This window comes from Perna viridis, chromosome 1, assembly GCF_037379345.1.
Source record: "Perna viridis isolate PV_CMFRI_1.1 ecotype Kerala chromosome 1, ASM3737934v1, whole genome shotgun sequence".
Classification (NCBI taxonomy): domain Eukaryota; kingdom Metazoa; phylum Mollusca; class Bivalvia; order Mytilida; family Mytilidae; genus Perna; species Perna viridis.
Window position 1 is genome coordinate 33,751,457 of NC_142445.1, and position 14,925 is coordinate 33,766,381.

The 14,925-nt window shown below is 35.2% G+C and overlaps 1 protein-coding gene across 2 annotated transcripts in view; it reads left to right on the top strand.

The window, feature by feature from the left end:
• Nucleotides 1-1,470: 1,470 nt before the first annotated feature.
• Nucleotides 1,471-14,925, top strand: part of LOC148628461 (uncharacterized) — a 34,014-nt gene continuing 20,559 nt past the window's right edge. For both annotated transcript variants that reach the window (XM_088587926.1, XM_088587918.1), the window contains exons 1-2: nt 1,471-1,609; nt 14,233-14,916. In XM_088587926.1, the coding sequence (XP_088444052.1) occupies nt 1,591-1,609; nt 14,233-14,916 (703 nt within the window). In that variant the 5' untranslated portion in view covers nt 1,471-1,590. The remainder of the gene's footprint in view (nt 1,610-14,232; nt 14,917-14,925) is intronic.

The following is a 14,925-nucleotide window of genomic DNA, read 5'->3' on the forward strand; positions in this document are numbered from 1 at the left end:
TAGGATTATATTTGAAATAGAAAGGCAGGACAATGATATATGATTTTATATAAATACAAAGATGCAATAGGCGAAAAAAAGGTTATGGTTTGAATATTACATAAAAAGATCCAGGACACAAAATTTGACTATAATAGCCCCCTTTTTCCCCTTACGATTCAAATGGATATAGAAATTTATCATTATTTACCTTGGAGGGGGGACTGGTAATTTTGAAATAATATAAAATTTTCTTGACCTTATTTTCTTATCCCCCTTAAAAACATTTTTTTTAAATGTGATACCCCCTCTATTAAACATGCGTATGGAGTTCATATAACAACTCCTACATTATGCCAGAGCTTACCGAAACTACGCAGTTTTTGTATCGCGATAGAATTCTAACAAATAAACTTCTGGAACAGGGTTGTGTTGCTACAAGATTGAAGTCATCCCTATAGAAGTTTATGTTGTGGTCGTCGTCATGAGATCGTGGGTCGCTACGGTGTATCCATCTGCGCCATGAAAACTGATTTGTTCAACGTGTCATGGTTTTCCTTTCCTCTTTTGTCTATCCCGGACTTGACTTTTTATGAGCAACTCGGCGGGTTTCTAGAAAAGCAGAGGACGCTTACCCTACTGGCGCACCTGGTCCATGCTCCAAGTTTTTAGTGGAGTCATAGTTGCTCATTTGCTTTTGTTAATTTGTATATTTGATTTTAACAAAATTTCATGTTCTTTGTACGTCTGTTTTCCATGTCTGGTCTTTGTCCCTGGATAACATTCTTCTTATTACCGTTATAATCGTAGTTCCCTTGATTACTCTTTGAAGCAAAAGCAGTTGAGATGTTAAAGAATTCTTACAACAAAAAATTCAAGTCTTCAATTCCAAAACTTGATACTTTGGAAAAATCTGATCAAAATCAAGCAGAATCAGACACAGCTCTTGAGATTCAAGATATTGGTAAGGAAATTGAATCGTCAGCAAATAAGTCGGACCAATTTGATTTAATAACTGTAAATGTTTTAGGTCCTGATGGTTATGTTGATGTGTGAACTTGATTTTACCAGAAATCATGCATGTGACAATGAAATAAAATGTTTAATGGTGGTAATATATGTTTTAATTTGACTGGTGTAAAGCTCTGCTTAACTAAAAATTTGGATCCCCCTTGAAATCCATGTGCACAAAAATGACCCCCCCCCTCTTTGAAGTTATAAAAACTGAACCCCCCCTTTTTCCACTTACAGAAAAAAATGACCCCCTGGATATATGTACTTGCTTTGTTTAAATTTTCAAATAAATGTCTACGGTTTGAATATTATTTGTAAATTATTATATAAAGGATGCCGAATCTAGAGGTTTAACCTAAAAAAAAAAGCTGTTAAGCACGTGGCTAATTAAAATATTCGTTAAGTTTCGGCTAAGTTTACAGCCAATGAAATGAACATCTCGTTAGCGAGAACACAGCGTTACTTCAAATATTTATCGGGCATTTTTAAAGAACCCAAAGCTTTTCCGAGAGGAAATAATCGCCATTTGCTTTCAGGATATTTCTCTGTTTTCATCCCCTTTCCCTATGATATCCCCTGTTCTATCGCACAGTCATTATGGACAGAGAAACACAAGGTGAGCCAGACTTGATGTTTCAAAGTGATATATTGAAAAAAAAGATTAGGAATTACTAAGTTAAAAAAGTTTTGTGGGTAAAATTTTACTCCAGCAGTGCTAGAGGTTGTCTGGCAAGTTATTTTTTGACTTGGTGCCATCCTAACGTTGGGGTATGGAGGAACGGAATTCCGACCTCTTACGTTGTAGGAGTAGGTAAAATTTGTGAAAAATCAAGATTTTATGCCCAAAAAAATTTTGATTTAATTCTAAGGCCAGTAAGGGTACTCCTACAACGTATACGTAAGAGCTTATACTCGGCGTCACATAAATAACATACTGTTAAAATTTGAATAAAAATATTTTCTACGACTTTATTGAGACCTACCGTCGTTTAAATTGTCTTAAATGACTTGCTCATTCGTTTAGCCAAACGGCTTCTCCCTGAACAAGTCGCTTTTAGCTTAAATCATGCGTAACAAATCCTTACGGGAAAATCCCATACTAATATCCGCCATGTTGGTTTCTACGGGACGATTTGTTTACAAACGAAGTTTGTAAGTTCCCGTCGAACTCCGGTGACAATCGTCTGCTTGATTAACTTCTAGGTATTGTACGTTGTTCGCCTAAAATAAATCTGAGATATCCGAAATGACGCCGAAATGCATTCTGGGTTCTTCGGTTTTTGGACAAACCATTTAAACGTAAACAACATCTCCTAGCAACCCGATCACTGTAAACATGGCCGACTTTTTACAATGTAAATATTGGCACCGAGAATTAAAATCTGACCGGAATTTAACGATTCAATGTTTAGGGAGAAGCTGTTTGGCTAAACAAATGAGCTAGTCATTTAAGACAATTTAAACGACGGTAGGTGTCAATAAAGTCGTAGAAAATATTTTTATTCAAATTTTTTTAACAGTATGTTATTTATGTGACGCCGAGTATAGTAAAGGCCACCCCAAATCAGGGGCCCCGTGCAGGTCTGGGTGTTAAAAGAATAGGCCTGCAGCAGCACTAAGCTTGTCGTAAAAGGCGACTAAATAGTGCTCAGAAATTTAGCCGGGGGCTAGGGCGCTCTGCCCACAGAGCAACTGGGATGTGTGCCCCAGGTGGTGGATTGGGGTACCCCTGGCGTGTTACATGCTGGGGTTGTCAGGCTATAATACGGAAAACCTGACGGCAAACCATAGTGGTGCACCATGTTGGGAAAGATGCTACGTTCCTCGCACGTGAAAGAACCCTACTGTGGTATTCTCCCGGAGTAGGAACCAAAGGGCTCCGCCACAGGAGGCTAAATTGCCCAACCCTACCCACCTCTCCCTATTTCCACTGGCAATCAAAATTTGTCGACCCCATTATCCTTGTGTCCCATCCTTTTTTTCCTTTCATTATCATTTCATGTTCATTTTGCCATCCTATTCATGTTCATCGTCTGAATATAGCTGAAATATTGCTGCTCGGACGTTAAACCCCAACAAACAAACAAACCAAATCAGGGGTTAGATAGAAACATGTAGATTATAGATCGATTTATTTCGATTAAATATCAACATACAATACATGTACATATACAATACAATAAAAAAACAATACATCACTAGTGAATGCATGACACTTAAAAGTACATACAGATTGTGTTAAAAATCAAATTTTGACCCATAGTTGGTATTTAACCAAGGATATCCCTTAGGCTTATTTCCAATGGGGTCCTCAGATGAAAAAAATAACTTACATGTTAAAAAACAATAATGAACAACAACCGGCTCAAGACCTAGGCAGTTCCAATAAATAGGTTTATTTTACAGACTTTTAAAAAACAACACTCCTAGATATATATTTAAAATTTTATTTTCAATGTACTCTTAACACATCATATAAAATAAAATTTGTAAATGGACTCAGCTCAACATTTCCTTCTGAACGCAGTGTTAAACAAGGTGACGTGTTGAGTCCTCTTCTGTTTAATTTCTTTATTGACGACTTAGCAAAACATCTTAACCAACCCAGTTTGGACCCAGTTGTCATTGAAGACTCTTCTATAAATGTACTGTTATATGCTGATGATATTGTATTATTGTCTGAGAGCCAATCAGGGCTACAAAACTGTCTAAACAAATTATATACATATTGTGATTCATGGAATCTTCAAGTTAACGCTGATAAATCTAAAGTTATAGTGTTTAATTCAAATGGGAAAAGTCATAAAAATATATTCCTATATAATAATTTGAATATTGAAACTGTGTCACACTAGAACTACTTGGGCATCACTATGAAACATAACGGTAATTTTAATTTAGCTATAAATTCACCAACTGAAAAAGCAAGAAAAGCATTATTTAAAATTAGAAAAATTGTTGGTATGAATAACCCTTGTAGACTCTTGGAAAAATTATTTGATTCAGTTGTTTCTCCCATTCTATTATATTGTAGTGAAATTTGGATTTTGGTGTATCTTTGAAAGATTCTGACCCATTTGAAAAAATACATATCAAATTTATTAAAGAGATATTAGGGGTTCACTGTAAAGCCCCCAATGATGCTTGTAGAGCTGAATTGGGTAGTATAGACTTCCCCTGAAAAGTAAAATAAACATTGCAGCTATTGGGTATTTGAATCACATTTTATCTGATCAAAACACTCTAATATATGAAATATATAATACAACCAGATTGTCAAATTTATGGACAAAACAAATTGAAGGATTATTAAACTCCCTGGGATATAGTTACTTAATAAATAAACAAAGCTTGCTTAAGCTACACTTGGAGCAAATCAAACAAAGAATTATTGACCAGTGTATCCAAGAACAAAATTCCAGAATATATAGCTCTTCCAAATTGTAATTTTTCCAAAGAGTCTATGAAATGGGTATAAGACCAGCTTACGTAGACAAATTATCTTGTTATCTGATAGATCTAATCTGTGCAAACTTAGAATTAGTGCACATCATTTAATGATTGAAAAAGGAAGACATTTGAACATTCCTAGAAATAATAGATTATATCCAGTTTGTAATAAGTGAAAACATTGAAGATGAAATACACTTTTTATTAAGTTGTATTGCATATAATACACAAAGAAATATATTTCAACCATTTCCCCAACCTGAGATCATGTATCCGCCCCGATGGCTATGGTTGGACCTGGTTAAATATCATATCAATTACAGTGTTCTAGCTAGGATTTGAAAATAGAGGGGCACAGGGACGAGGGCATATGTAGCATGTTTTTTTTTCCAACCAAATAGGGACATTGATCTTAGTTTTTTAAGGTGTATGTTTTACAGTGTTCATACCAGAAAATTACTGTCAAGGGGGCCATTGGCCCCCTTGACAGTAAAACAGGAGGTCATTTTCAGGAAAAAGGGGGCCAATATGACAGTATGGTAGGGGGTCATTTTAAGATAAAAAGGAGAAATTCAACCTACAAATCAGTTAACCTCAGGTCCATATAGTTTCATTTTATTTTAGGTGAGAGGTACACACCTCAAATGAATAACTAAAATATTAGTAGATGTTGTTTATATATTATGGCATTCTGCTGATTCAAGTTGTCATTGATCTTGATGTTGCAGCTCCACTTAGAATTTTCCTGTTATTATCAGGATCATATCCTACCTTGAAGGCCCACACACATTCAGTTTTTCATTTAACTCAGAAATTATCCAGGTTCATCAAGCTGCGTTTGTTTGTTTTCAGTCATTTGGCTCATATGTAATTTATTGGGTGCCGTCAGTAGAGTCGGGGGAAATTATTGTGTCCCAGAAATTCAGAGATCGACTTACGGAATACTGTGTGCCCGCAGGGTCTACATGACACACTTATGGACCACGCTTCATAAATTGGAATTATAACTTTAAAGTTCTTATGGATGCCGTCGAGGACTATGCAAGAAAATGGATATAAAGAGAACAAGAAGACATTGATTCTCTGTCAGAGTTGTTGAAGGCCGTGAGGTCTTTAATTTTGAAACGAATGAAAGTTTTAAGTAGGTCAATGAGTGCCAAGGCTACATCAATTTTCAAAGACCCCAATGTAGCAAAAACATTGTCTACTATACATGACAAATATGTTGTCGTACTAGCAGACAAAGCCCAAAACAACATTGTTTTTGTCTGCAAAACGGACAACTGGCGAGGTATCACCTTATTGTCAAACCCCCCGTAAAGCCTTCTCTAAAATACTACTATCTAGAATAGAACCATACATCGACCAAAAACTCCAGGAAGAACAAGCCAGATTTCGAAGAGGCAGAGGATGTGTAGACCAGATCTTCATTCTAAGAAATATTATTGAACAATGCATTGAGTGGAATAGTCCTCTTTACATCAACTTCATTGACTTCACAATGGCCTTCGATAGTATAAATAGAGATACGCTATGGAAGATATTGCAACATTATGGATTACCACCAAAGATAATTACCATCATCAGAAAGTTCTACAATCACTATGAATGCAGTGTCATCCTAAATAACAGCACATCTGATTGGTTCCAGGTCAAGTCAGGAGTAAGACAGGGTTGCATCATCTCACCTATTCTCTTTCTCTTGACCATTGACTGGGTAATGAGAAAAACAACAGACAGACCAAGAGGGATACAATGAGACCTGATATCACACCTTGAAGACCTTGATTTCACTGATGACCTACAAACTTTAAGAATATGCAAGAAAAATCAGACAACCTAAACAGATTTTCCCGCCATACAGGCCTTAACATCAGTACCACGAAAACAAAAGCAATGAAAATCAATGCTAACTATTCATCAAAGATCAACATAGGAAATATCTCAATAGAGTTTGTAGAAGAATGTACCTGCTTGATCAGCACTGGCAACGCTGCCCAAAAGGATACCAAAGCTAGACTAGAGAAAGCATGGACAGCATTTTCCATCCTGCGTCCTATCTGGAGATCCAACTTATACTCGTTGAAAACTAAGATCAAACTCTTCAACAGTAATGTGAAATCAGTTTTACTATTTAGATCTGAGTGCTGGAGAATCATCCAAAGGGACCTAAAGAAAATTTATGCCTACGGGAGATATGCAAAATCTTTTGGCTGAACAAAATCTCAAATATCAAACTGCTCCAAAAAACAAATTGCAAGAACATCAACATTGAGATCAAAGAAAGGAGGTTGAGATGGCTATGGCATGTTTTTTTGTATGGAACAGCAACAGTTACCTAAAGTTGCATTCAGATGGACACCACCTGGAAGACGGAAGCTTGGTAGGTCAAAAACAACTTGACGAGGAACAGTGGAGGCTGAGCTGAAACAAGGTGGATATATATGGGGAGAAGCCAAGAAGATAGCCAAAGACAGACATAGGTGGCAGTAAACAATTGCAGCCTTATGTCTCACTGGAGACGAAGAGGATTAATACATAAATAATACTAATTGAACCATTTAGGGAATTGGGATTAAGCTAGCATTTTTATGATGTCCAGAGTCACTCCAGACAATAATTTGCATAAAGAGAAATGGATCTCTTTAAAAATTGTAGCATGAGGTTTCATACCACAAAATAAAGACTGGGATTAATTTTAGGGGTTGTGACTTGGACTGATCATGATATAGGGCCAAACAAGGACCAGAAACAAGCATTTTCTTCATTACCAGACAATAACTTGACTACAAGTAAATGAATCACTTTAATTCTATACCATTAAGTGCCATACCAGCAAAGGAAGGCTGGTATTGATTTGGGGGTTTGTGACATAAACTGTTCAAGAAAATGGGGCCAGAAACAATCATTTTCATGATGTATGGACAATAACTATAAGGGAATGAATCTAGTTGAAGTTGTACCACTAGCTACCATAACACCAAATGAGGGCTTTGTTGGATTCTTTTGGTTGTGATTTGAGCCGTTTAAGGATAATGGGCTAGAAAATGAGTCAGAATCAAGCATTTGATGATGTCTGGATAATAGCTTAACTATAAGTATATTGCACCACAAGGTACTATGCCCTCACAGGAAGTTTGACGTTGATTTTTGTTGTTATGACTTGAACCATTTTGGAATTAGGGGCCAAAAAATGACCACTTGGATTCTGGTCATATTCTTATGGTATGTTCATACTTGCCCTTACTGTTCAGGGTATGACCTCTGCAGTAGTATCAAGCAGTGCTCTACAAGCATTTTGTTATAACATGTCACACTGTAACTCAAGAACCCCTTAATCAATTAATTTCTGTCTCGAACAATTGTCTGTATACTATATGGAGAAATTTTAATTTCAGAGTTATGGGACTTTTTATATGTTATTGTATCACACAGTAGGCGGTGGCGTGGTCTGTCCAGGGACATTTAATGTCCGGACGATAGTTTGAGTTTAAGGATATAGATCTTTATGAAATTATGCTGTAAGGTGCCATATCAGAAAAGGGAGCCTGGGATTGATTTTGGAGGTTGTGACTTGAACCTTTAGGAATAAGGGGCAAAAGGGACCAGAAAGAAGCATTTTCATGACATCTGGACAATAATGGATCTCTTAAATATTGAACCAAAACATATCATACTACAAAGGGAAAACTGGGATGGATTTTGGGGGTTGTGACATGAACTGTTTAGGAATTAGGCACCAAAATAGGGACCAGAAACAAGCATTTTCTTGATGTTCTGACAATAGTTTGAGTTTAAGTGAATGAATCTGTTTTAAATTCTGCCACAAGGTGCAAAACCACAAAAGGAAAGCTGGGATGACTTTAAATTAAGTGATGGGATAGAGATGTGGAGAAATTTTCAGGAAGATACGTTGACAGTGTTTGAGGTTCTGATACAGATTTTTCCCTAAATTCCAACCTTGAAAATCTTCTTTTCTGAAACTACTGGATTGATTGAAGCAAATCATAGCATGAATGTTCCATAGAACATCTTTAACAATCTATGCTTGGGGATTTTTGATCATGCAGAAAACTTGGCGACCATTACTAAAAATAGACATTAGAGGTCAAATTACAGAATTTTGAAAATATCACAAAAACAGTTGGGTTTAGCTAACATCTGACAGGAAGTAAAATTGTTCAGCATTATGTGATGGACCTATATCAAATTTTAGTAAGAACCATTGATGGATGTTTGAGTTATGGGTCCAGAAATTGAAAGTCTTCTCTAAAACTACTAGATGAATTGTAACCAAACTTTGCATGAAAGTTCTTTTGGGTATCCTTAAATATCTGTGAGTGATGATTTTTGTTCTGACAAAAAAAACGTGGCCACTCTTACTTAAAATAGACCATAGGGGTCAGATTGCAGAATTTTTTCAAATAACTCAAAAAACGTTGGGTTTAGCTAAAATCTTGTGTGAAATTTTCAGAAAGAGCCATTGAAAGGTGTTTGAGTTATGGGTCCTGAAATTGATTTTTTTTCCAAATTTTACATTTTCAGCTTTGAAAATCTTCTCTGAGACTTAAGGATGGATTGTTAGAAACATGGTATGAATGATATGAATGATTGTTAGGACATCCTTAACAATCTACTTGATGTGATTTTTGTCTCATAAAACATGGCCACCATTACTTAAAATGGAGGAAAAAGGTCAAGAGTCCAGCCTTATTTGTCAGAGCCATGCCTCTAAAAATCAATTTAAAAAAAAATATCTGATTTTTACTACCAGTAGACACCTCATGAAAATCCCTGCCATCGTTTTTTTCCAATAAGATTTCAGATATCTCCCACAGATGAGTCCCTATGCTTAATTGTGCAAAAAAAAACCTATAATATTGTCCACACTTGCACCAAGGTAACTAAGTTCAACCTGTAACAGTCATATCATGCTGCACATGGCTAAGAACTTTATTAAGATATGCTATTGAATTAATTTTTAAATGACCACAAATAATTTGCAGTCTTTTATTGTATGGTGGTGTCAAGAGTTTTAATTATCCCTAGACACCTGTTGTTTGTTTTTTTTTTTTTGCAGTAACTTGGATATTAGATTTGTATTAGTCAATGGATTTTGATAATATTCTACGAAAAGGTTCCACACCATAAAAGATGTTTGGGTATTGATTTTTTGGGTTTTGGACCCAACCAATTAGAAATAAGAGGCTTAAAACAAGCATATTATTGAATTTAAGTTCATGTGTATGGGTCTCTTGTGGATACCACAAAGTTCAGATTGGGATTGATTTTGGGGGTTATGATCTTAACAGTTTAGGAATTAGGTTTGAAAACATCCAATTTAAACTAAAACTTTCTTAGTTTCCAGATGAAAGCTTGAGTGAAAGTGCATGGAATCTTTATTTAATTCATACTACAATAGGAAGGTATAGATTGTTTTTGTGCTATGGCCCTAACTGTGTAGGAATAAGGGGTCAAACTGGGGCCAAAAGCAAGCAATTTTTTAAATTTCAGTTTCTGTAAGAATCAGGCAGTGGGTGAAACGTGGTATGAAAAAAACAATCATTTTGAAAGTTTAATTTGAATATTTGCACCATCAGAATCAAGGGAAAAAGACAAGATTTCCCATATCACTTTGATAAATTGAAGTGTAATTTCATTGAAATGCACTGAAAATGAACATTTCAAGGGCAAGAATCTGAGCAAATCCAGTGATGCAGAGATCAAATAATGGTCTTTTCAAATAGAGAAAGCATCCTTGAATGAAATTATATTGTCAGATTGCTAGGGTTTTGACATGCATGCTTCTAATTTTTCCCATGATACCACTATCATTCTGTTAAGATATTTTTCTGTGACAAATATTTAATTGCAATCCAAATTTAGAGCTTTATCAAGCTAGAAGGTTGTTTTTGAGGTCTCACTAACCACTTCTGGGTCAAATGGCCACCCCCCTATGTAGTACCAAAAACACACTGAACCTAGACATATGCATTGTAAGTGCATTATTTGTGTGTATTATGATTAAAAGTAGTCAAAATAAAGCTGAGAATGTGTACTTTAAAATCATATATGTAATTAACTACAAAAGTGTATGAATATTGTTTACATGTGTGAGTAATTTGCCTCCATGCTGTCAGTTAGCAGAACAGGTAAAAATGTGGATTTTCAGTATTATTTATTCAAGTAAATTTTGTGAAGAATTTCTACTATGATCGTACCATTAGCATAATGATTTTGGAAGCCTTATTTTCCAAGCTTCGCAACGGTATGCAGCTTTAAGATGTCATTTGTCCTGGGAATTCACAGTGAGACTTTGAAAATTACTTTTTTAACATGTAAAGTAATGGAAACGTTAGAAGTGGTTAGTGAGACCATAAATTAAATTATGGCATATTTCAGAGAAATGCATAATTTGAGGAAAATTGCCTTTCCTGGTCATTATTTCCATTTTCCCATAAAATCAGTATAGTGATATTGGTAATCTGGCTATATTTTAAGATGTGCATTGTGCAAGGTAATTTAAAAAACACCATAGCAACAAGATTTTTATCAGTAACAGTGACTCATAACTTGACGTCATCCATGAAATACACAACGTCACTGCTTGGGATATTCAAAGTACTCAAATAGTCACACAGCACAGACTAAGAATCACACAGTTATGAAATAGGTATGATATAAATTGTTGAAATCTGTTCTTTTTTCATAATGATAAATGATATTTACTATTACAACTTCTTGAATTATCATAGGTATCAATTTGGTGTGACAAGTTAGTTAAAATTGTAATTTTTTAGTAATTTAGGGAAAATATCACTGAGGGGCATGATATAAAAATGACAATTTCTTTGTAGTCCTATGTCTGATTTTGATAGTTTTGGTCTTATTAGACTCACAATACCACAAGCTTTCATAAAATGTAAAAACAGAAAAACATAAAAACTCATAAAATGTTTTTAAGGTCTCACTAACCACTTCTGGGTCAAATGGCCACCCCCCTATATAGTACCAAAAACACACTGAACCTAGACATATGCATTGTAAGTGCATTATTTGTGTGTATTATGATTAAAAGTAGTCAAAATAAAGCTGAGAATGTGTACTTTAAAATCATATATGTAATTAACTACAAAAGTGTATGAATATTGTTTACATGTGTGAGTAATTTGCCTCCATGCTGTCAGTTAGCAGAACAGGTAAAAATGCGGATTTTCAGTATTATTTATTCAAGTAAATTTTGTGAAGAATTTCTACTATGATCGTACCATTAGCATAATGATTTTGGAAGCCTTATTTTCCAAGCTTCGCAACGGTATGCAGCTTTAAGATGTCATTTGTCCTGGGAATTCACAGTGAGACTTTGAAAATTACTTTTTTAACATGTAAAGTAATGGAAACGTTAGAAGTGGTTAGTGAGACCTGATATGATTTTAGGCTTGGCCTTTCGAGAGATGGACCTATTTTCAAATAATGACTTTGTTGTTATGTCAGTTCCAATTGGAATATGAAAGACATCTTACAACATCTGGTTTGTGCATTGGTTAGAAATTCTAACAATCACTCCCAAATTACATGTAGCAACAATAAGGCAGTCAATATAGTTGCTGCTGCAAGAAGGATCAAGGGAACCAAGGTTATAGGGGTAAGCAAAAGAATGTAATGCAGGGACAAAAAACCAGACATGGAAGACAGACACACACAACAATGAACATGAAGTAATTAAAATCATACATACAAAGCATACATGTTATGTGTCTCAACTTTCTAATCAAAACTCAATGATTCACTGAACACTTGGTAAACAGGACAAATTTACCAGGGATGCTTGAACCTCCTTTCAATTGTGCTCTCTACAAGCAATATATTTTTGTGTGGCTCAAGTCACATTGGCTTGGATCACTCAGATTTGCCATTGATGACCAATTAAGAAACACATTTTGGTCTGTATCTCTTCTAATGTTAAACCAAGGTTCACCAAAAAGGCATGAATGATGTGTGGAAGAAACTCTTTAGACAACCCACTCTTAGTTCTGCTTGATCTATCAAAATGGCAGTCAGAGACGAAGGTTCTGTGGTCCTTTTCACAAAAAATCGCAAGTGTAAAATTATTCCTAACTTATGACATCATAATAGATAAAAGTAGTTTGATATCATAACTTACAACTAATTTTACTCTTACAATTTTTTTTAAAAAGCTGCTGATCAGTATCTCTGAATGTTTTGAAACTTGATAGAGTTGTTGATCTTAATGCCTTCTGTAAACATTCCACTTTTTATGTTGCTCAGTTGGTGCAATCAACAGATGAATGCAGCTGCTGAAAGTTGCCACTGAAACCTTGGGGAAGAGCACATTTTGTCCTTTATTTCTGTTCTATTCAAGGTTTAGAAATCTTGGCAGGAATAATGTAAGGATGGACCTTTTTAAATCATTTGATTTTGTTTCACTTGATCAAAATTTATGGCCATCAGATTTTGAATTTTCCAAATATGCTTAATAATGAGTAAGGAAATTGTACTTAGGATCCTCAATAACTTTCCAAGTTTTTTTTTAATGTACCTCCTTCAAAAGAAAGAAAACTCTTGAATAACCTAAATTATTTAAAGTGCATAAATGAAATTGGAAAATCCTATGAGCAAATCAATTTTTGTGGTTGTGAATTTTTGCTGATTCTGTCAAGTGAGCATAGTAGTGGGTATGAAATTGCAATTTAAAGAAATATCAGTATTTCAGAGTGTTTAAATCAATTTTGTGGGTATTATTTTTTGCACTCATGGGTCTCAACACCTTGAAAACTACTCTCTAATGGTGTGGGGTTGTCATTGTCTTCTGTAGACATGTAGGTGGTTGGTCTTTATAAAATTGACTTCAATGCTGCAGACCATGAAGGGGAGGTTGGTATTGATTTTGGAGGTAATTGACCCCACTGTTTGGGAATTAAGGGCCAATAACAAGCATTTCATACATAGAACTTCACTATACAAAATCAGTGAAAGCATACAGATGTTAATGATATTGCTCCACAATATCCTATACCACGAAGGACAGATCAGGATTAGTTTTTGGGTTAAAATTTGAAAATAGGAAATAGTAGGTCAAAAAGGCCCTGAAACAAGTCTTTTCCTGGTGTTCAGTTTATAACTTGACTGTGAATAAATATACAGGTATCTTTTAAATTGTACTTTAGGGTGCCAAACCACAAAAGGTTTTGATTTTGGGGCTTGTGACTTGAGCCAATTAGCTTAAGGCTCAAAAACAAGGATTTTCTGATTTCTGGGTGATAACTTGAGTACAAGGGAAATAGCAGCACAAAGTGGCTAACCCCTAAAAGGAAGGTTGGGATTGATTTTAGAGGTTTTTAGTGGAACCATTTAGGAATTAGGGGATGAAAACGGGCCACTTTGATTCTGGTCAAATTCTTATCTTTGTCAATTGTCTAATCCCAATAACAGAATTCACAGCTGTATCAAGTTTGAATGGTGTATCCATACTTGTCCCAACTGTTCAGGGTTCAGTGTCTGCAGTAGTATCAAGCTGCACTCTGGAAGGCATTTTATTCAATTTTATTTTTTATCCTAAATAGATACTGGTTCCATATCCTTTATTGATATGCTGGAGTTTTTTTTTTATTATTTCTCAGGTCGCTCAGCTTTGATTGAGCAACTTTTTTTTTAAGTTCCCGTCTACCACCAGAGACTGACATTCTTTGTTAAGCTGACCGATCAAATTGCAGGATCAGCTATCATATTTCAATACAGTAATATGCATTTTGTATTTTTCTCATTCAGAAAAACAGGAGCAAGATAGTAACAGGAAATGGGATAAGCACAATAAGGATAAATATGACAAGCAGTACAAATCTCGTTCACCTCATGACCAGAGGTATAAATCTAGCAAGCATAGCAACCCTGAACTACATCCAAGCTCTAAGGTGAGAAAGCGCAAACACAAAGAAGCATCTCATTCTGAAAGTTTTTCATCCGAGGACGAACAAGAGCACCACCATAGATCAAAAAAGCAACACAAACCAAATGAGTTAGAAAATGATGAAATTAAAACACGTTCAGTCAGGGAAAGATCTACCAAAGGAGATAAACCTGACCACAAATCGAAACATAATGATTCTGCAGTTAGTGAAAGCACAAAGGATTCTGAGACCTTTGAAGCTTTTGAGCATCAAACTAAAGAACTAAAACTTGATAGAGGAAAGGGAGGACAGGAATTAAAACGTGCTCAAGTACCAATTAAACATTATTTAAATCCAAAGATAGATAATTATATAAGATCTAATCCTCTGGCCGAAAAAGCACTGATGGGTTTTTCTGAAGACAACCTGAATAAGACTACTAAAAATGACTTCGTGTTTTTCTTTGGCAAGGATTCTCCTTTCAGCCAATTCCACCCAGTTTACTTCAGTGTTGATAACAAGCAGTACAATTGTGCAGAACAATTTATGATGCACCAAAAAGCAGGTATATTGT